Source organism: Cetorhinus maximus, chromosome 25, assembly GCF_964194155.1.
Source record: "Cetorhinus maximus chromosome 25, sCetMax3.hap1.1, whole genome shotgun sequence".
In the NCBI taxonomy this organism is placed as follows: domain Eukaryota; kingdom Metazoa; phylum Chordata; class Chondrichthyes; order Lamniformes; family Cetorhinidae; genus Cetorhinus; species Cetorhinus maximus.
The window spans coordinates 27,846,752-27,870,494 of record NC_135903.1 but is presented as its reverse complement, the minus strand read 5'-3'; the positions used below and the strand labels follow the sequence as shown (position 1 = coordinate 27,870,494).

General features: G+C 44.8%; 1 protein-coding gene across 7 annotated transcripts in view; it reads right to left on the bottom strand.

The window, feature by feature from the left end:
• Window positions 1–23,743, bottom strand: part of LOC144667987 (MAGUK p55 subfamily member 2-like) — a 645,437-nt gene that overhangs the window by 36,221 nt on the left and 585,473 nt on the right. For all 7 annotated transcript variants that reach the window (XM_078529676.1, XM_078529674.1, XM_078529672.1 and 4 more), the window contains one exon: window positions 3,543–3,674. In XM_078529676.1, coding sequence (XP_078385802.1) covers window positions 3,543–3,674 — 132 coding nt within the window. The remainder of the gene's footprint in view (window positions 1–3,542; window positions 3,675–23,743) is intronic.

Below are 23,743 nucleotides of genomic sequence, written 5' to 3'. Positions count from 1 at the left end.
GCAAAACTCTGCCCAATGTTTTCCTACATAACAAAAATGACTAAACTTCAAGGGCTGAATTTTACGCTGACCGGGGAGGTGCGCACCCGACCTGATCGGGCGTGAAATCGCGCGGGATGACATCGAGCGAGCATCCAGACGTCATCACAGGGTCGCACGATATTTCAGTCATCGGGCACACGCTGAAGTCAAACAGGCCCGCCCACAGTTAAGAGGACAATTCAGCCCATTAACAATGCAATTGTTTGTCATTTTACGTCGGCCGTCCAACCTTACGGTTGGCAAATTGACCAGGCGGCCTTTACATTTTTCATGAAACCTCATCCAAGGGCAGGATGAGGTTTCCGTTATTAAATAAAATAAAAATAGAAATACGTGGACAGCATTTTTATAATCTATATGTTCAGGTGCCTGATTGTGATGCTTGGACATTTTTTTTCCCCTGATTTTAATAACTTAATTTCCTGGGTTTCGGGTCTTCAGCTCCCTGGGGCAGCTCTGTGCCTTCAGGGAACTTTCTGTCAGCGCTCACCTGTGCCTACAACATCGCTCACCCTCCTCCTGTCCCCGCCCCGGCAGCACTGAGCTTTTCAACATAAAAACAGGATTTTCCTGTTGTGACATAATATCCTCATAAGGTTGCTCTGCCAGTAACATGGTGTTGGCACTTTCCACTGAAAAGAAACTGTGGACTTTTTATCATCCTATTTCTCAAATGCTTGATGCTAACCCCAGTTATAATCGCAGGTTTTATTCTGCATTCGGTACAAAAGTATTCCCCACACCTGAGTGGGAGTAAATACAATGTAATATTTACAAAAGCCCTTGTTAATTAGTGACTAGATGGTTTAACAGGCACAATGCAGACAATAGCTTACACTCACTTACTATAAAAAGCATGCCATGTGCTTCGTAGACCAGTTGAATTTCTAGGTACACAGAAATCATTGTGTGATGATGTCCCACATCTTCATGCAAATACTATCTCAACATCTTGTTCAGAAAAATTAAAATTTGTGACAAAAAGCGTTGTTATTTGCAGCACAAATACTAGACTTACTCAGAGATGCTGCACTAAGACCTGCTGGGCATTAAATTTTAATATCAAGTCATCATGCAGCTCCACACTGGCAGGCCTGTGTTTTGTTGTTGCGTGCTTGTAACAGAGGGTGGGAAACAAAAGCTGGTTTTAGTCCTCCAGCTTTATTTGAGATACAGGTCGATATCTCTGAATTAGCAACCGCTTTTGTGTTTTGTAGAAGGGTGACAAAGTTCTCAAATTGGAACATTAAACGGCTCTAAATATAGTAAGCAGGAAAATCTGCTTGGAGGATAATGCTATTCGAGTGACATTCAACCCATATGGAAGGGTTTGTGCCAGTAACACAGCAGAATAGCGAACGCAGTGACTGTGCTTACTGTAAGGGTCTGGCACATATACGGTTAACGTGGGACCGTGCACAGTGCCACCCATACACTTACAGTCATCTAAGAGAGCACCTAGGGGTCAGTCTAGTGTGCATATGTGCATAGTTCTTGTAGTTAATAAAAACATACAGTTAACCTACTTAAGACAACAAAGACTTTATTAAGTCCCACTGAAGGATTTCTAACACCCTACAACATGGTGGCAACGCTTGGAAAAAACCAGAACCTCAGAGAAGCTGCACCAGAAAGTCAAAAGCTGGAAAATTAAGGGAGCACCATTCTGACCAGACTGAAAGCATCTGAAGTGAAGACACAGAGGGAAATCACCCTGAGAAGCTCCATAGCAGAATTGGAAGCAGAGGGCAGAAAAAAAAATTCCACTTTGCAGCTGCGGACTCCAGAGATCACATGGACATCCAGTTTGAATACCCATGGATTGCAGACTCAAAGGACCAAGCAGGGATGAGCTAAAAGATTAAGTTCTTGACTATAGCCAGTTCAAAAACATTTCCAGTCTTTTAAAAGTCAGAACAGCCAGTTTTCAAGAGCATCACAGCCAGCTGAATTCCCTAATGGGTGCCTGAACACATGGCCATAAGCCCATAAGATCATAAGACATAGGAGCAGAAATTAGGCCATTCGGTTCATCGCGTCTGCTCCGCCATTCAATCATGGCCTCCGAGTTCACTCCGAAAAGGAGAAAAAAATAAATGGAGACGAGCACGACTTTCATCCGCCCCCGCTATCAACATCCAGGGGGTTACCATTGACCAGAAATTGAACTGGACCAGCCATATAAATACTGTGGCTGCAAGAGCAGATCTGAGGCTAGGAATCCTGCGGTGAGTATCTCACCTCCTGACTCCATAAAGCCTACAAGGCACAAGTCAGGAGTGTGACGGAATACTCTCCACTTGCCTGGATGAGTGCAGCTCCAACAACACAAAAAACTTGACACCATCCAGGAGAAAGCAGCCCACTTGATTGGCACCTCAGACACAAACATTCACTCCCTCCATCCCCGACGCACAGTAGCAGCAGTGTGTGCCATCTACAAGATGCACTGTAGGAACTCACCAAGGCTCCTTAGACAGCACCTTCCAAACCCACGACCACTGCCATCTGGAAGGATAAGGGCAGCAGACACATGAGAATACCACCACCAGCAAGTTCCCCTCCAAGTCACTCATCATCCTGACTTAGAAATATATCACTGTTCCTTCACTGTCGCTGGGTCAAAATCCTGGAACTCCCTCCCTAACAGCACTGTGGGTGTACCTACACCACATGGACTGCAGCAGTTCAAGAAGGCAGCTCACCACCATCTTCTCAAGAGCAATTAGGGATGGGCAATGAACGCTGACCTAGCCAAGTGACGCCCACATAGCGTGAATGAATTAAAAAAACAAAACAGGATGGAGCAACAATCACCTGTCACCACAACTGCTGAATCAATAAAGCATGGTTCAATACCAAGGAATGAAAAAAGAGGATAAAAAGGTGCAGAGATGTCAGAGTAACCTCCAAATCAACAGAGTTTACCTGCAAGTACAGAGACAACCACTCCTCCAACAGTAGTGTGAATGAGACACGGAAGGGTTATAAGGCCTCCAGACTGTCTGAACCTATGAACTCAGAGGTTTGAAGGGGGGACAAAAACAAAAATATCTGGAAAAACTCAGCAGGTCCGACAGCATCTGCGGAGAGGAACACAGTTAACGTATCGAGTCCGTATAACTCTTCATCAGAAGGGCGGAGATAGTAATAGCGATGTAAATATAAGGGGTAATCTAGAATAACTGAAAGTACATTGGATAAAGACTTGGTTGGGGTGTAGTATAAGGGCCTGTCACATATAGGGTACATATAGGGTACACATACAGTACCACCCACACAGTGATGTAAGAGAATACATGACCCACACCTAGGGTCAGTCTAGTGTTGGAGCGAGCCATGTGCACAAGGAAACATGCAGACAACTCCTAGCTTAAACCCTTTACTGTGTATCTGTACATAGTTCTTGTCATTCATAAATACATACAGTTAACCTACTTAAGATTACGAAGACTTCATTAAGACCTGTCGAATGGTACCCAACACCCTACAATACTTACCTGCCACCAATTAAGGTCCTCTTGATTCACAATCTGTAATATATCGCCACAGGTAAACTTCAAGCCAGCTTCTTTGCATGGGATCAGGTTATCATTGATAGGTTCATACTCAAAATGGCATTTCACGAACACCTGCAAGATTTAAAAATGTGTAACAAAGTTATTTTTACTCCAATGACATACTCATAAATGAGTGTGATCAACTTTGTGGCATTACAACAACAATTTATATAATGCCTTTGACATAGTAAAAGAGAGTAAACCAAAGACAGACTTTAACACTGAGCCACATGATGAGCTATTGGGACAGGTGACCAAAGGCCTGGACAAAAAGGTAAGTTTTAAAGAGCGTCAAAGGGAAAGGGAGAAATCGAGATGGAGAGGTTAAACAAGTAAAGGCACAGTAAAGGGGCAGGAGTTTTCTCTTGGTGGCGTTGCTCGGCAGGGGCGGGCGGGAAGCCGACTGCCGCCCGCGATCAGCTCCGCACCACAATTTCACGCGGGCGAGCCAATTAAGGCCTGCCCTGCACGGATTGCGAGCGGCAGCACTGAGCGCTGCCTGTGCAGGTGGGGGGAGGAGGGAGAGCCAGGCCGAGCGTGCAGTTCCTGCATGTGTGCGAAAGAGCGCTTCAATCTCCCTGAGGCACGGAGCTGCCTCAGGGAGATTGAAGCGCTGTGTAAAAAAATGAAGGGAATAAAAATTTAATAAAACATGTCCTCTCATATGACTCTGTCACATGGGCCAGGATTTTCCCCTTGGCGATCTGAGGGCGGGGCCCGCTCGCCGAGGGGAAAATGACGCGGGATGACATTGGGAGGAACCCCCGACATCATCCTGGTCCATTTAAATTTTCAGGAAGGCGGGCGGACAGCGAAATCAGCTGTCCACCCGCCGACCTGTCAATGGCCAATTGAGGCCATTGACAGGCTATTTAAAGTAATTAAAGACCTGCCCGTCCAACCTTAAGGCTGGCGGGCAGGCCAGGAGCCCCGGCGGGTCCCAGATTATTCATGAATCTTCATCCACTGGCGGGATGAGGTTTCATGTCCGTATTGTAAAAAATTAATAAAGTTTATGTGGTCTTTATTAACATGTCCCATCTCGTGTGACATTATCATATGAGGGGGACATGTTAATCATTTTTTAATGTTTCTATTTGTAAAGTTTTTACCACTGTCAATATTCTCCCTGAGACAGGAATTGTGTCAGGGAGCAGTGCGCTCTTTCGTGCGCATGTGCAAAACAGCGCACTTTGACAGAAGGGGAATCCCTCCCCCATCCCCGGAACAGGGAGCGCATAGCGCTTCCCGTCAGGGATGCCGCTGGGTGAGCCTCAATTGGCCCGCCCACTTAAAATGGCGGCGGGCCCCATTTCAGTGGCGCGGGTCAGGTGCCCGCCCGCCGCCAAGCCGGTGGGGCCCGCCCACCATCCGAGGGCAAGATTCTGCCCATGAGCTGGGACATGTTTTTAATTCAAAAATAAAATTTTAATTTAACGTTCATTTGCTTTCTCGTGGATGAGGCTTCCTAAAAAATGTAAAGGCCACTTGGCCTTTTCACATGCCCACCAACCGTTAGTTTGGACGGATGGCGTAAATTTGAATTTAATTAGATTGTTAATAGCCTCAATAGGCCTTTTAATTATCGGCGGGCACGCAGCCGACCCAGCGCGCTCCCACCGAACGAAATGTCGCGAGACTGCGCGATGACATCAGGACATATGCCCGACGTCATCATGCGTCATTTTAAGCTGTGGTGTGTCGGGCGTGCACCCGCATGCACGCCGAGCGTAATATTCTGCCCCAGGAGCGTACAACAGACCAGAGTAGAAAGAAACCCACACCACATGAACAAATACATTTTAAAAATGGTATAGGGCTGAAGGCAGTTATAGAGAGTTATAGAGAGGAGCAATGCTTTGGAGGGGCCTGAACACGAGCATGAGAACTTTAAAATTGAGGACCAGGAGTCAAGGTAGATCAGCGAGCGCAGGGGTGATAGGTGAACATGACTTGGTGTGAGGTTGGATATAGGTACTAGTGTTTATTTGAGTTGAAGTCTATGGAGGATGGAAGATGGGATGATGGCCTGGAGTAGTAGGGTCTGGAAGCAACAACAGCATTGTTGAGGGTTACAGCAGTGGATGAGCTGAGGCTGAGGCAGATTCTGGCAATATTACAGGTTTGAAGTAGCATGGTGGAGAGGATATGGTGTCGGAAGTTTAGCTCATGGTCAAATAGGGCACTGAGGTTGCAAACAGGTTGATACAGCATGAAACAGTAGACAGAGTGGGGGATGGAATCAGTGACGGGAACCGAAAACAATGACTTCCATATCTCTTGAATACTAACTTTTTTTTGACTTGGAACTATATTGCCATTCCTTCACTGTCGCTGGGCCAAAATCTTGGAACTGCCTTCCTAACAGCACTGTGAGTGTACCTACACCACATAGACTACAACGATTCAAGAAGGTAGCTCACCACCACCTTCTTAAGTGCAATAGGGGATGGACAATAAATGCTGGCCTAGCCAGAGAAACCCACAATGCATGAATGAATAAACTTAAAAAATGGAAAAAATATTTGGAGGAAATTTATGCTCGTCTAATAATGCATATCAGGCAAGCAGCATGGCAGGGTGGTGGGAGGGTGTCATGGGTGTACATGTGGAGCCCGACATTGTGTTTTCAGATGGTGTTGTTGAGGGTCAGATGAAAAGTAGGAGGTTGCCAAGAATGAATCCTTAGTGCAATTCAGGGGTAACAGTGTAGGGTGGGAAGCGGAGACATTGCATGAGAGTATCTAGCAGTGACTGGAGAGGGCAGTCCAGCCCACTGAACAACTGGGGAGAGGGCATTAGAGGAGGATGGGGTGGCCAATTGTGTCAAAGGCTGCAGACTGGCAGAGAAGGAGGCATAGTGCACTTCAGTCAATTGTATAGGATATTATTAGTGACATTGATTGGAGTTGTTTCAGTGCTGTGGTGTGGCAGAAACTTTATTGGGAAGGTAGTTATTACAATATTTTACTCAATAACAACTTTTAATTCTATAGTGTCTTTAACATCGTAAAGTATCTCAAGGTGCTTCACAGAAGCATTATCAGACAGTGTCACTAAGCACCATAAACAGATTAGTACAGGTAGATTGACCAGAATTAAATCAAAAAGACCATTAAAAATGAAAATAAGTCACTGGAGTTCACTTCTACAGGCACTGAGTAGAAAAGCAGAGAAGAAATGTTGGACTTGTATAGAACCTTGGTTAGACTTCACTTGGAGGACTATGCACAGCTCTAGTCTTTATACTATAAAAAGCTAAGGCACCGGGGAAGGTGCAAAAAAGATTTAGAAGCATGATACCAGAACAAAGAGGTTGGAGCTAACATGAATGACTGACCAGGGGTATGTGGAGGAAAGGGTTAACATCAGGCGCATCTGATACTGATGTAACTAATGCAATGTCACATAGGGTGACAGACAAACCCTAATGAAACTCCATCTAGACCCCGAACACAAGATGAAACAGGGGAGGGGCTCTTTTCTTTAGAAAAGAGAAGGCTGAGGGGTGAACTAATAGAGGTCTTTAAAATTATCAAGGAGATTGATAGGGTTGATGTTGAGAAATGTTTCCACCTGTGAGGAAATCCAAAACCAGGGGTAATAAATATAAGATTGTCACAAATCAATCCAATAAAGAATTCAGGGGAAGCTTCTTTTTCAAGAGAATGCTTAGGATGTGGAACTTACTACCACATGGAATAGTTGAGGAGAATAGCAGAGGTACATTTAAGGAGAAGTTAGCTAAGTACTTGAGAGAGAAAGGAATACAGAGTTATGCTGATAGGGTTAGATAAATAACACCACCACAGAATCTAGTCGTTCTAGTGTACCATATAAAAAAATCAGGGATCGACTTTTGCATGAGATCAACCATTACCTGAGTACATACGGTATGTTAAATGTGCTATATTAATGCAAGCTGGTGTTTTTAAAGAAATTGCTCGGATAAAGCAGGATTATTCTGATTTGTGAAGTGGAAGCCAACTATTAGTGATATTGCAAAACCTTTTAGTACAGTATAGCAGGTCTAGAAGTAACAAATGCATGGCGGAGGACTTCGTTAGTAGGTGTGCTGAAGGAGGGAATAAGTTAAGTGATGTTACATCACAGAGATGAGAACTGGCCAGTTAAAGATGGCGCAGATATGTGGTCGGAAGCTCCTCTTGGTCAAATACGACACCAAGATTGTCATCAGACAGTGGCTTGGGAGCGGGATGGAGTCAGTGGCGAGGGAATAGAGTTTGTGGTGAGGACATGTGAACAAGGAGCAGGAGTAAGTCATTCGGACCCTCAGCCTGCTCCGCCATTTAATAAGATCATGGCTGACCTGATAAGAACCTCAAATCTGCAACCTGCCTACCCTCAGTAACCTATCACCCGCTTGCTTACCAAGGACCAGAGACAATGGCTTCAGGCTTCCCAGTATTGAAGGGTAGGGGAACAATACCTTAGGAAAGAGAACCATTAATAATATCAATTCACAAGGGGGGGCAGGAAGAGATGGTCAGGTGGTGAGCAGTTTATGAGGATAGGGTCAAGGAAGCAAGAGGTGGATCATATGGAAGAGAGTGAAGATAGGAGAGAAACTGGGGGCTGTATTTTACGTGCCACTGCTGCATGCTTTGAGTGTAGGGGGGGGGCACATAATAAAGGGCGGGTGACCACCCTACCACCCTCCGGCTCACCCCCATAATACAGTGAGGAGGGAAGGGAGGGGGTGTGGTCAGGCAGCCAATTGTGGAGCCCACCCACCATATTCAAATAACTAATCAAGGGTCAATTAGGCTTGTTACGTGGGTAGCTGGGCAGGGGCAGCCAGTCAAAGTCAAACGGCAGGAAGGAAGGGGGTGGTTCACTCTTCGGGGGCTGCCCTTTGCCCCCTACCTGCCCAGAACCTTAAACCCACCCCTTCCTCCCCCCTCCCTAACCTACCCAAACTCTCCCTGCCTAAGACCCTGGGCTTACCTGCTCCAGGATTCGATGGACCTTCTCCTTCTCCTCCTGTATTCCCAGCAGCTGCCACTGATAAGCTCTTGGCGCTGCCAGGACTGATGGATCTGCCAGCCAATCCGATTGGCTAGCAGCTCCAGAGGGAGGGACTTCCTCCCCAGTGAGGGGCGTGAAGTCCCACTTGGCCCTCGTTTGGCCGCCATCGTTTGGTTGGCATTGAGCATGTCAGCAAGCCATCCGCACCTCCACCCACCCCCCAACCCCTGACATCCCCGTATTATTCAGCAACAGATCACGTTTAGAGTTATGGTGGGGAGAACTGTAAATCTTGTAAATCTACACAAAGGATCAATGCTATTCAACAGAAATTCATTTAAATATTTGACCTTGAATGTTATATAGCAACTGTTATACTACTTTAATTAGTAGCCAACTTCTTTATATGGTAGTAAGCATTCTGGATCAGCGTTGGCCCGCACACATCACTGAACAGCCATAGGTACTATGACAGTGATTTTGCTACAAATATTAATTTAAGCAAAACATTTCTTCTTCAGGCTCTGCTTGCAGCCACAGCTAGTAAATTAGTTAACTGGCTTAAGCAGGCTTTCAGCAGCTAGATTCAGACAGCATAAAAGCAAGCCATCTACAGTGCTGCTTTTGTCTGCACTGGAATGCTGCTTTGGGCTGCATTAGAGTGCTTCAATTGGAGTTTGGTGAGAGGTGGAGTTCGGTGAAGAGGGAAGGAGGTGATCCTTTCATTTTCTACCTTTCCTCAGTAAGATGAGCCATGGCCTTGGTAAGTAGGGCCTGGTAGGTATTTGTTCTTTCCTTAATATTCTCCTAAACCAGAGGAAGTAAAAGTAAAGGGAGTAATTTAAGGGTAAGTCATGGCAGGGCAGCTTGGCCAAGTTGAATGCTTCTCCTGTACAATGTGGGTAGTCAGGCCACTTCCAGTGTCCAGGGTGACCATGTGTGCAGGAAGTGTCTCCACCTGCAACAACTCAAAATTCATGGGCAGAACCTTCGGCTGTCAGGTGGGCTGGTTGGGAGCTGGCGCGGGTGGGCATGGAGCCGATCGCCTCCCGCGCTTGGCGGCGCGCCGCCATTTTATGCGGGCGGGCCAATTAAGGCCTGCCCAGCATGATGCGTGCCCGGTAGCGCTCAGCGCCGCCTGTGCGGGCGGGGGGAGGAGGGAGAGTTGGGGCACGGAACTGCCTCAGGGAAATTAAATTCAATTTGAAACTTTAAAATAAAGGAAGATTGAAAGTATTTAGACATGTCTTCTCATGTGACTGTGTCATATGAGCTGGGACATGTTTATGAAATGTGTAAAAATGATTTATTAATTTAATGGAACCTCATCCTGCCTGTGGATGAGGTTTCATGAAAGACGTGAAGTCCGCTTAGGCTCTTCGCCTGCCCGCCAACCAGAAGGTTGGATATGCAGCCCTGTCAATTAGTTCAATTGGCTTATTAATTGCCTTAACAGGCCTTTGACGGTTCGGTGGGTGCGCAGCCACCTCCAGCGCACGCCCGCCGAACAGAAGATTGGAATGACATGCGGCGATGAGGCGATGCACGCCTGACGTCACTGCGCGCCATTTCATGTGTTGGCATACGGGGGCCCGCCCCCACACGCTGAAGAGAAAATTCTGCCTCACATTTCGGAGCTGGAGCTGTGCTTGGAATCACTGTGGAGCATCCACAAGGATGGGACCACACGGGTGAGCGTCCCGACGCCATCGCGCGCTCGCGTGATATTTCGGTCGGCAGGCGCGTGCAAGAGTCGGTAGCGCGCCCGTCAATTAAGAGGCCGATTAAGGCCATTAAGCAATGAATTAACCGCTATTTTTCACTGCCCATCCAATGTTACGGTTGGTGGGTGGGTGATATCGGCCAGGCAGCCTTTGGATTTTTGAGGAAACCTCATCCAAGGGCGGGATGAGGTTTGGGCAGAATTTTTATCATCAACATGTTTGGCTGAGCGATTCTTATGGGTGGAAATTTTGTGCGGGATTTTAAAATCTTTACTTAAGGGTTTAAAATTCTTCCGCTCCCTGAAGGCAGAGAGCTTTCATTGCACACTCCCCCATGCCCGTGCTGACTTCAGCACTCACCTTCCTCCCGCCTCCCCCTGACCCCGGCAGCATGAACCTTTCAGCGCGCGTACCACACTGGCGTGACTGGCCGTTAACTGACCAGCCAGTGTGAAATCGCGGTCGGGGGCCGATCGCGGGCAGCAGGCCGTTTCCTGACCGCTCTCGGGCCCACCTGCCTGCTGACCTCAAAATCCGGCCCATAGTCACAAATGTAAAATCTTCCATGAAGCAGCAGAATAGAAGATGATCATTTCCTTTAATTCTTTCCATTACAAAGTATTGCTTGACGTGTTTTAGGGTGGCAAATGGGTGCAGTTTTGTTAAACAGCTGAAAATGGGGTTATCAGCAAAATTAAACATTTGAGTATGGATGACTGCCCTCCACCTGCAAGTGCAACCTGATTTAAAATCACTAAAATTGAATTCAAAAAAACCCATTTAATAATTTCATTGGTATACTTCAATCAGTTTCTCAGTAAATTAAATTGGTATGAAAAGCTTTTAAAATGTGCCTACTGGTGCCTTTGCGCCTAAGCAATTGAGCACAGTTTGAAAAGCCTTCCCAAACCAGCACAATCGGCGGGATTTCACAATTTTTTGGGGGCGGCGGGAACTAATTCTCTGGATGTGGTCTGATTTGGTCAAATTGCATCGTAAAGTATAAATGATCACGGAAAGCACTAAACTCAAGTGGTTTTGGGCAGAACTCACGTATCTTTAAAATTCCTTGATCTTTTGCACTGGTTCAATGTTATCTATCCCCACAACTGCACATTTACTAAACAAAGATCCACCATTTCGGAAACCCAGGAAGTAAAGTGCTCACAATGATCAGAAAAAAAACTCTCACACTCTGCTTTTTGTCTTCCCAGTTTGTCAATAAGTAATTGTTAAATAACACAATGGGAGTTTTGTAATCATAGTATAAGGATGTCAGAACATAGTAACAGGAAGGAGGACTTAAAATGTAATTTGAATGTAATAGTCATTGTCTTTGCTTTTTTGCTGGTTAGTAATTAATGGTTAACCATGCAGATAGCAACAGATGCTGTCAGCTGATGCCTCCCTTCCGTTCTCTCATGAAGACATCTGTGAGAGCAACAATGAAGATCAGAACGTTCTGGGCTAAAAACCGGTGTGCCCTTTTTCAGGTGCAGGGGTCACGATTCACGACCCGCCCGGGCCCATCCTTTGATTGTCCTTGACATTAATTTTAGACATTGTGGCCGATTTGGATTGGCCGGTTTCTTGGATGCGGGTCAGGTGTAGAAGATGTTGCAATTATTACGAGATCTCAGTTTGCTAGTAGGTTTCTGACAGTTGACGTCTCAAACCGGCTAACACACACTTTTTCCAAAAGAGAGGGAGAGCGCCCACATTTTCAGCCTGTTTCCTTAACTGAAAAAACTTTCTTGACACTCCCTGTGTCACTTGCAATGTCTCCTCAGTCTGCCTGGCCTGTTATAGTTCACCCATTGTGTATTTCCAAGGGATTTTGGGTGGGTCTGTCTATGGCAACAAATGTTTCAATATCCAGCAGTTTGCACTTTAACGTCCCTCCTTCGACATTAACCAGTTTCAATGGATCTTTGAATTATAGGAAAGGTCCCTCTCTTCATAATCCCCTGAGGGTGTCTTGTTTGTCTTTTTACCTTCAAAGACGGCCTTGCATTTTTAAGTAGTTTGTTCTGCCTCGTTACAAATTGCAAAATTTCCACTCAGTTGAAAAATCATATTTTCAAAATTAAACTTCAAAAGCCTCGTGACAATGTTAATTTCATGCTTATTCCTCATTTGAATGAACGTTGCCTGCAACTCAGCTGCCCCACACTGTGGGCTGCCTGACACAAAGTCAGGGGCCTAAGAGCATGCAAGGCTAGCATGTGTTCCAGCTAGCCTCCAGCCCTTAAAGACCGTCTGTCCCTCTTAAAGGGAAGTTGCACTGCAGAACGGAAGGCTGTTGAAAACTAATTTTACAAGACTGATGATGAAGAAAAATGGAACATCAGTTCAGGAGGGTGCTTCATGGTGCATTGATGCTGTTCTGAAGGCACAAGTAATGGATGTGGAGCCCAAGGGAGAGGGCATGTTTCTGTGTGTGTGATGGGGTGGGGGGTGGGCAAGAGGCTCTCACACAAGACTTTCTGAAAGGTTTTTGGGGGCAGGTGGCCTGAAGACCTGGCAGCAGTAGAAGAGGTTCAATGACCTCACACACATAGTCAAGGTCAGTGAGTACACCTTCACATCACCTGTCACATCTAACTGACCACCAGCCTGTCATGTTGATCACTGTCCCCTAGTCCCATCACTCACTCAGCACACAGGACTTGCACCCAAAATTCACCTCGCCTTCACATACCTACCAATGATATCAGCTCCACACCCACTTCTTGCTGCCTCCACATACCTCCCGTTATGTAGCTGTGGCAGGAACGTCACCCAAACACAGTGTCACACAATCACTGACATCTGCCCTCCCTCTTGCAGGAGAAGATTGTACCTAACAGGAGAGTGACCCAATTGGCAGGGTGGGTTGAGGGGGGTGGAACGCTTCCATCTCCTGGGCACAATGAAGGAGATGGCGCTGTGAATCATGGAGCTGGTCACAACCCATGGCATCTGGCACCAGTGAATCTATCCAGGGTTGTGGCAAGTGACTGCCTTTTGTTCCTTCTCAACTCTGTCCTCACCCTCATCCTGAGGTGTCGCATGAACTAAAGTTTCAGATTGTGTGAACATGGATTTCCTGTTTTTCAACTCTGCCCACCTTCCCTTATCCCAACCCTCCCTTTCTTATAAGCTTTCAGATACACAAGGCTGCTACCTGGCCAGTCGCAGCAAGCACAGGAAGTGGAAGATCAACCCATGCCTGTGATGAAGAGCCACTGTGCCCAAGCCAATCCCCAGCTACCAGCTCAGATACTAACACTGCACAAACCTCAGAGGGTAATGCAGACTCAGGATCTACACGGGTCACTGGGCATGAGTTGGCTCCAACCAGGTCAAGGGGAAAGGGTAGCCTGTGCACCAGCTCCCAGAGGGTGAGATCACAGACAGGTTCTGCTATAGGGGGATTAAGATGAGGACTTTGATGGCCTACAGAAGAAGGCTGATGAGCATGAACAGCAAAATTATTGAGGCATTTGCAGGTCTGTCAGGCAATGTTTTGTCACCCTAAAGGAGCATGGAGAAAACTGGCTCCAACATAGTGTGGGGGGGGGGGTGGGGGTCATGTGCTGCAAGGAACTCATAATTTCCAGCATGGAAGTAGTGGCTAACTCATGATAGCACTGGCGACCCAAGGCGATCGAGTGTCTGGTGGCTGCTATCCCATTTTCCACTGAGGTTGTGAGATCCATGCTCGTTGCCATGCAAGCTGAGCTTGTTGCCATGCAGGCTCAGAAACCAATCCTCTAAAAGACTGCAGCACCAGAAATTCTTCAAGTTGAAGGCCTGACTTTCTAAATAACGTTAGCGCCGGCCTTTGCTAAGTGGTGTACTAATTTGTTGAATGAACCTACATGGTCCAAAGTAGAACGATGGCAGTCACAGTAGCTGGCAGGGCAGTGAGACGTCGGGGCAACACCAGTTCAGGTCCTTCCAGCAGCTGCGTCCACCAGTGCCCTTCTCAACAGCGCACATTGCGCGGGCCATGCCAGACTCAGCTGGTAGTGCAGGCAAGAGGGCAATCGGCTAGTGACACTACAAATATGAACTTCGCACCCCTTAACTACCCATCAAGAGCTTCCATGTCACTTGGTCAAAAACCTGGAACCCCCTTCCTAACAGCACTGTGGGTGTACCTACACCACAGGATCTTCAGCGGTTCAAAAAGGCTGCCACCTTCTCAAGAGCAATAAGGGATGGGCAATAAATGCAGGCTCTGCCAGCGATGCCCACATCCCATGAAGGAATAAAAGGAATACTCATTGTAACCTGGTACAGGAAAATCCATTTCAAATAAATTTACTGAAATTTGCCTGGCGTGTTTGAAAAAAAGCTTAATGTCACTGCCTTTTAATTTAAAGCTGTTCGGGCAAGCCCTTGTCTATGTTGTCAGTGACTGACGGAGTTTATTTGCACAGTGACCACCAGGTGTTGCTGTAGTGCATTATCTCAATCTGCTCAGAAGTGTATTTTTAATTAGCATTTGCCCACCAGGCTGCAGTTATTGGATGCACTTAATCCAAGTAAAAAATTAAAAGCTGTTTTACAATCAGCTGTAATGAGCTATTAATTAATGCACTTACCCTAACATGCATTAGAAGTGTATAACCATGGAAAATAATTACCAAGCCAGAAAACAAATACTGTTGTCTTTAACTGCAACACAAATCATAATGCTCTCCTCTTATAATGAAATCTTGAACTGATAAGATTACATTGCATCACAGCAGAGGGATTGATTATGGTAAGGTTAACATCGCTCACTGTTATTAACGTGTAAATCTAGACAGCATCTTTCTTCGCATGCACAGCTAAATGAGGAAATCAGGAAGTTACTGTCCAAAATGCCTTGCTGCTCCGGGAGCTACATGGTAACAGTATCAGCCTGAGACATTGACCATTGAAATACACAGAACAGCGTGAAGTTGCTGTGCTTATCTGCTATTTACATTCAAAACTCCACAGAAGTTGGGGCACGTCCATTTCAGTGTAAACATTCTTTCAAAGGCATGGTAAGTCTTAATTATTGTGAAACAGTAACAAATGCAAAGCTTTATTCCTTCAGATTTTACTTATTGTTGGAGATTTTTTTTTAAATTAAATAGAAAAAGTTAAAAGCTTTCAGTATCTCTTAGTCCAATCTTACATTCCCTTTGCTTCCTGTATCTGATTTGACTTTGAATTAAATATTCTAACAGGTACTGCCTGGTTAAGACTCTACACCGCTCATTAATGGTTCGTGAAACTGATTGCTTAAGGGGATACAAATTTACTTGCCCTGTTCACTCAGATCCTAGATGCCTTGTAGAGGGCACTGTGCTTTTTGATTGGTTAGCGGTGACGAATTCAAGCCTTACTTTAATTCAATCAAAGCCCATTCCTTACACAGAGTTAAAATTGGGCCCAAAGTTCCAATGCAAAAGCCCACAAAATGTTTATGCAAGTGTAATGAGTGGCTGGCGCTGTTCACTCAATGCTGATCACAAAATCTAGTTAAAGTAATCTAAAGTTAAAGGCAAAAGGAGATTGCAACACTGCAATAAAATTTACAGAATCGATGTAAGACAAACCCAACACGGCCAATTACTGCCCCATCAGTCTAGTCGATCATCAGCAAAATGGTGGGAAGGTGTCATCAACAGTACTTTCAAGCAGCACCTACTCAGCAATAACCTGCTCTTTAACACTCAGTTTGGTTCTGCCACTCAGCTCCTGACCTCATTGTAGCCTTGATCCAAACATGGACAAAACAGCTGAACTCCAGAGGTGAGGTGAGAGGACTGCCCTTGACATCAAGGCTGCATTTGAACAAGTGTGCCATCAAGGAGCCCTAGCAAAACTGAAGTCAATGTGAATTACAGGGAAAACTCTCCACTGGTTGGAGTCATACCTAGCCCAAAGGACAATGGTTGCGGGGCTATTGGAGATCAATCATCTCAGTCCTGGAATATCGCTGCAGGAGTTCCTCAGAATATTGTTCTGGGCCCAAATATCTTCAGCTGCTTGACTCAATGACTTACCCTCCATCACAAGGTCAGAAGTGGGGATGCTCATGAATGACTGCACAATGTTCTGCACCATTCATGACTTTTCAGATACTAAATCAATCTGCATCCATATGCAGCAAGACCTGGACAACATTCAGGCTTGGGCTAAAAGGTGGCAAGTAGCATTCATGCCACACAAGTGCCAGGCAATGAGTGTCTCAAAGAGAGAATCTAACCATCTCCCCTTGACATTCAACGACATTAGCATTGCTGAATCCCCCACTATTAGCATCCTGGGGATTACCATTGACCAGAAACTGAACTGGACCAGCCATATAAATACTGTGGCTACAAGAGCAGGTCAGAGGCAGGGAATTCTGTGGAGAGTAACTCAACTCCTGACTCCCCAAAGCTTGTCCACCATTTACAAGGCTCAAGTCAGGAATGTGATGGAATACTTGTACTTACCTGGATGAGTTCAGTTCCAACAACACTTAAGAAGCTCGACATGATACATGACAAAGTAGCCGCTTGACCGGCACCCATCCACCACCTTAAACATTCACTTCCTCCACCACCGATGCACAGTAGCAGCAGTGTGCACCATCTACAAGATGCACTTCAGCAATTCACCAAGGCTCCTTTGACAGCACCTTCTAAACCTACGACCTCTACCCCTAGAAAGACAAGGGCGGCAGATGCATGGGAACAACAACACACCATTCTGACTTGGAGCTATATCGCTGTTCCTTCACTGACACTGGGTCAAAATCCTGGAACTCCCTCCCTAACAGCACCGTTGGTGTTCTTATATCTCATGGGCTGCAGCGGTTCAAGAAGGCAGCTCACCACCACCTTCTCAAGGGCAATTAGGGATAAGCAATAAATGCTGACCTAGCTAATGATGCCCAGATCCCATGAATGAATAAATAAAAGGTTTTCAAGACTACTTAAAGCTGAACAATATCCTTAATTTAATACAAGACCACTTCTAAAAATGCACTAACTTGACAAAGTGTTATGAGATAAGACAGTGAGAGAGACATTACATGGCTGGAGAAGAAAAGGGAAGTCAACACAATGTAATTAATTGGTACTGTCGGTTATGTAAGTGAACTTTTATCAATTGCAGGCACATAGTCTTACACAGTTGATTATACAAAACATATAAACTTGTCGGTTTCTGTTCATCTGCTGACAGTTCACCCATTTTCGTAAAGGTTTCTTGAATGCCTGCCAGGTTAAGGGCCTCATGCTTTGGACCCCTAAATGCATTCAGCTAATTTACCAAGTTTCACTGTGCTAGAATCATGATGGAAAGTAACACCATGAGGTGAACATCGTCATACATAAGAACATAATAGGAGCAGGAGTAGGCCATTCAGCCCCTCAAGCCTGCCCTGCCATTCAATAAAATCATGGCTGATCTACCCCAAGCCTCATCTCTTCTTTTGTGCCAGCTCCTCATAACTCTCAACTCCCCGATATTTCACAAATCTATCGACCTCCTCTTTAAATACTTTCAGTGATCTAGCTTCCACAAATCTCTGAGGTAGAGAATTCCAGACATTAACTACCCACTGGGAGAAGAAATTCCTTTGCATCTCAGTTTTGAATGAGTGTTCCCTTATTCTGTAACTATGTCCCCTAGTTCGAGGTCCCCCCATTAGTGGAAGCATCTTCTCAACATCTACCCTGTCAAGGCCCCTCAGAATCTTGTACGTTTCAATAAGATCATCCCTCTTTCTTCTAAACTCTAATGAATAAAGGCCTAATCTGTTTAGCCGTTCTTGATAAGTCAACCCCTTCGTCCCAGGAATCAGCCTGGTGAATTGCTTTTGAACTGCCTCCAATGCCAGTATATCCTTCCTTAAATACAGGGGCCAAAACTGTACACAGTAGTCCAGGTGCAGCCTCACCAACACCCTGTACAGTTGTAACAAGACTTCTCTATTTTTAAACTCCAAACCCCTCGCAATACAGGCCAAAATTCTATTTGCCTTCTTAATTACTTGCTGTACCTGCATGCTAACTTTTGTGTTTCATGCACAAGAACACCCAGATCCCTCTGTGTTGCACTTTTTTGGAGTACCTCTCCATTTAAATAATAGTCTGCATTTTGATTTTTCCTACCAAAGTGCATGATCTCACACTTTCCTACATTAAACTCCATTTGCCAAGTTTTTGCCCATTCACTCAACCTGTCTATAACCCCTTGCAGATTCTTTATGCCCTCATCATAACATGTCCTCCCACTTATTTTTGTATCATCAGCAAATTTGGATACATTACACTCTGCCCTTTCCTCCAAATCATTAATATAGATAGTAAACAATTGAGTCCCTAGGACTGATCCTTGTGGCACCCCACTAGTTACGCCTTTCCAACCTGAAAAAGACCCATTAATCCCGACTCTGTCTTCTGTGTGTTAACCAATCCTCAATCCATGCTAATACATTACTCCCAGTACCGTGAGCTCATATCTTGTGCTATAAGCTTTTATGTGGCACCTTATCGAATGCCTTCTGGAAATCTAAATACACTACATCTACCGGTTTCCCTTTATCAACTTTGCTTGTTATATCCTCAAGGAACTTGAGCAAATTTGTCAAACATGATTTCCCTTTCACAAAACCATGCTGACTCTGTTTGATTGCGTTAAGCTTTTCTAAATGTCCTGCTATTTCTTCCTTAATAATGGACTCTAGCATTTTCCCAACGACAGATGTTAGGCTGACTGGCCTATAGTTTCCTGCTTTTTGTCTCCCTCCCTTCTTCAACAGGGGCATCACATTAGTGTTTTCCAATCTGCTCGGACCCTCCCGGAATCCAGTGAGCTCTGGAATATTTCAACCAAAGCCTCCACTATCTCTGCAGCCACTTCCTTTAAACCCTTGGGTGCAGGCCATCAGGTCCTGGCGACTTGTCTGCCTTTAGTCCCATTAGTTCCTCAAGTACTTCGACCCTCATGATAGAGACTGTTACAAGATCTTTCCTCCCATTCGCTCATTGCTTATCTGATATCTTTGAAATGTTTATAGTGTCCTCCACCGTGAAGACCGATGCAAAATATTGGTTTAAATTATCTGCATTTCCCTGTTCCCAATTAGCAATTCTCCAGTTGCATCCTCCAAGGGTCCCACACTCACTTTAGCTACTCGTGTTCTTCTTATATACTTGTAGAGGCTCTTACTGTTTGTTTTTATATTTCTTGCCAATTTACTTTCATAATCAATTTTATCCCTCTTTATTTGCTTTTTAGTCATCCACTGCTGGTTCCTAAAAAATCCCAATCCTCTGGCCTGCCTCTAATTTTCCCCACTTTGTCTGTCTTAGTTTTTGATTGGATACTCTCCTTGCCTGCCTTTGTTAACCATGGGTGCTTTATCCTTTTCATTGATTTCTTATTGACGGGGGTAAATTTTTGCTGAGTGTTATGAAATATCTGCTTAAATGTCTGCCACTGCTCATCCACTGACCTCCCTCTTAGTCTATTTTCCCAGCCTGCTTTAGACAACTCTTTCTTCATACCTCTGTAATTGCCCTTATTTAAGTTGAGGGCACTGGTTTGAGATCCGAGTTGATCGCCCTCAAACTGAATTTGAAATTCTACCATGTTGTGGTCACCAACCCCTATATGATCCTTAACTATGAGACCTCTTATCAATTCTACCTCATTATACATTACTAGATCTTAAATAGCCTGTTCCCAGGTAGGTTCTGCAACCTAAGAAACTCTAAGAACTCTACGAAACAATCCCTGATGCACTCTACAAATTTGTCTTCCATGTTACCCCTGCCAATCTGATTTGTCCAGTCAATTTGCAGATTAAAATCACCCATGACAATTATTATGCTCTTCTTACACACCTCCATTATTTCCCAATTTATACTTTGTCCTACAGTGAGGCAACTCTTTGGGGGCCTATAGATGATTCCCATCCATGACTTCTTCCCCTTGCTATTCCTTATTTCCATCCTAACTGATTCCACATCACAATCTATTGCACCTATATCATTACTCACCACCGCAAGTGATATCATATCCATTTATTTCTATTTGTGCTGTCAACTCATCTATCTTGTTACAAATGCTGTGGACATTCAGATAAAGAGCCTTAAGCTTTGACTTTTTACCATTATTACTCATTCTGGCTCTAATTGCTGCTGCACTCTTCTGCTTATATTTTCTGCCCCTTCCTTGGGGACCTGCTCAGGTCAACTACTTTATATCGGATGTGAAAGGTGAGTGAGATAAATTGGAGGAGATAAAATTTAATAAGATACAAATCACGCAGTTTCTCTACGCATGAAGAGCAGATCTCTATTTACTATAACAGTCTGCTTGCAAATATAAACATTTGATAATGGGACATAGAGGCTTGATCTTGGCAGAACTCTGCCAAAAGCTGAAATCCAACATACAGTGTTCACTGTTACAAGGATGCAAGTCCTCTACTGAAGCACAGCAACAGAGAATCATGGATAGAATTTTCCCCCAGGCAGGGGGGCATTGTGTTGGGGCAGGCGTGGAACCAATTGGCGCCCCCAATTGGGTCCGCACCGCCATTTTACGTGGACGGGCCAATTAAGGCCCGCCCAGCGTGACACGCGCCCGGAAGCGCTGATCATTCCCTGTGCGGGCTGGTGGGGGGGGCTCCCTGAGTCGGGGTCTGGCGCTCTTTCGTGCATGTGCGCAAAAGAGCGCAGAAATCTCCCTGAAGCACAGAGCTGCCTCATGGAGATTAGTTTAAGTTCCAAAAATTTTAAGAAGAAAAAAAAATTAAAGACACGTCCCCTCAAAGTGTCACATGAGCTGGGACATGTCAATGAACTTTAATGAAAAATTTTATTTAATTTATAAACCCTTCATGCAGCCTCAACCCGCCCGTGGATGAGGTTCCATGAAAAATGTGAAGGCCACCTGGGCTCTTTGCCTGCCCCCCGCCAACCTTAAGGTTGGACGGGCAGCTTTCTCAATAGACTTAATTAGTTAATTGACGGCCTTAATAGGCCTTTGACAGTTTGGCGGACGCATAGCCGATTCTGTTGCGCGCCCACTGAACTGAAAATCTAAATGACGCTTGGTGACGTCAGGACGCACACCCAGTGTCACCCAGCGTCATTTTACGCCTCGGCGAGATGGCCCCGCCTCTGCTTGCCAAGCCGAAGATTCAGCCCCAAGAGTGGAACTTTTAACCCCTTGAGCCTGTTTCGTCAATCAGTTAGACTATGGCTGATCTATATCTCAATTCTACTTATATGCATATTTGATCACTGTCCCAGGGATCCAAGTTCACATTCTTCCACTGCTCCGGGTGTCTGCAATTTGAAGCACTGGGTCCCAAGCGCATCATTAACAATCTTGACCCTAAAAAAATGAATGCCATTTGAGTTGGTTGACACACACGTGTAGTTTCTTCAGTGCTAGGTTATTAGTATTTGGAGGTTCCTCCATGGAACCCAATAAATCTTCATGTGCATCAACCTTGTGTAAAGCTGCAATGACACCTTTAATGAAATCCATAAACTTTTTAACATGAGCTTTCTGCCAGAAGGAATCTATCCCATATACAGAGTAGAATCATAAAATGGTTATATCACTTAGAGATGGCTCTTGGCCAATCCAGTCTGCGCCAGTTCTCTGCAAAGGGGAATCCAACTAGTCCCACTCCCCTGTCCTTTTCCTGTAGGTCTGCAATTTATTTTATCTTCATCCAATTCGCTTTCAAAAGCCACACTTGAATCTGTCACCATCAGTCTGTCAGGCAATTTCAGATCTTAACCATTCACTATGTAAAATAAAATGTTTTCACATGTCACCTTTGATTCCTTTGCCAATCGCCTTCAATCTGCATGCAGTGGTTCTTGACCCTTTCACCAATGGGAACATCTCCCTATCTACTCTGTCCAGGCTCCTCCTGACTTTGAGCACACCTGTGAAATATCCCCTCAACCTTAATCTAAGAAGAACAGTCTCAGCTTCTGCAGTCAATCCACAAAACTGAAGTCCCTCATCCCTGGAACCAATCTCAATTTTTTTTCTCTGCGCCTTCTCTAAAGACTTCATATCCTTCTTAAAGTGAGGTGTCTAGAATTGGACCAATACTCCAGTTGAGGCTCAACCGTGTTTTATAAAGGTTCCTCATAGCTTTCTTGCTTTTGTGTTCGATCTGTCTCTATTTATAAAGCCCAGGACCCCGTATGCCTTATTAACCACTTTCTCAACCTGCCCTGCCACCTTCAACAATTTGTGCACATAAACCCCCAGGTCTCTCTGTTCTTGCACTCCCTTTAGAATTGTACCCTTGAGCACATTTGGTCTCTCCTAGCAGATATATATGATAAATGAAGATCAAACACAAGTCACAAACTCAACGTGCAGTTCTACCATGCATTGGCAATATCCAAAAGCCTCAGAAACTTGGGTATGCACAAAAATAACAAATAGGCAATTTGATGCTTTTGATTCTAGATTATTCTGCGAATATTACAAGGTTGAGCCTCAGAACAAACCTTGAGTGAGACTGTAAGCCAACTGACAAATCGAATCAAATGTGACTGCGCCAGTTGGTTAATCATTCCTCTTTATGCCACCTTGACTCTAACTTTTCCAGAGCATTCACCACCAACATGGAAGAGGTCACAAGGTGAACCCAGAACAGGATGAGATAACATCAAGGTTCTCCTTAACAGCATAGACCTTACTGCCACTGAAGCGTAAGTGACAGCCCTGAACCGTTAAGGCTGAAAGAAGCTGGTAGTGAAAACATCCTCTTAAGGATAAATCTCTAGATAATGACAGCCCAATGTAAAGTACAGCTTTTGAATCTTACAGCATTAAGTAACGCACATGAAGTCTCTGTTCACTTCATTGGGAATGTAAATCCCAAACCAATTAATGGGAATACGATCTATTAATTAAAACAGAATTATACTCAGCTTCACATGTACATGTGGCAGTATAATCATAGCAGTGCACATTTATACACAGAGGTCTAGGAATGTGTTGAGGCAGGCTGGGCAGTAATTTATCATTTAATAGTAGTAGTTATTTTGGTTTTTTTAATGCTAAGAAAGAGGAGTATTCATAATATAGGCTGTTCTCATAGGCTCTCATCCTTTAACAAGGTCGCTCCATGTTCAGGGCCCAAATTTGATCAGAAAAACATTGATTTGTAATAGACCAAAAATTGCATTCTGATACATTTAATATTATCAGAGAGTGAGTATTTACAGAGGTAGGTGAAATGTTACTGCATGTGCACTACTGTCAGATCATAGCGCAATGACCCACATGAAGACTTCCCCTCACTCCAATGAAGTTTGTTGGAAAGGCGCCTCATACACATTCCTAGATTGATTTAGTCCGGTAAAATAGAGATTTGTTTTGCAACTCATCTGTAGCAGGAGTTCCATTAACTTCCACCTT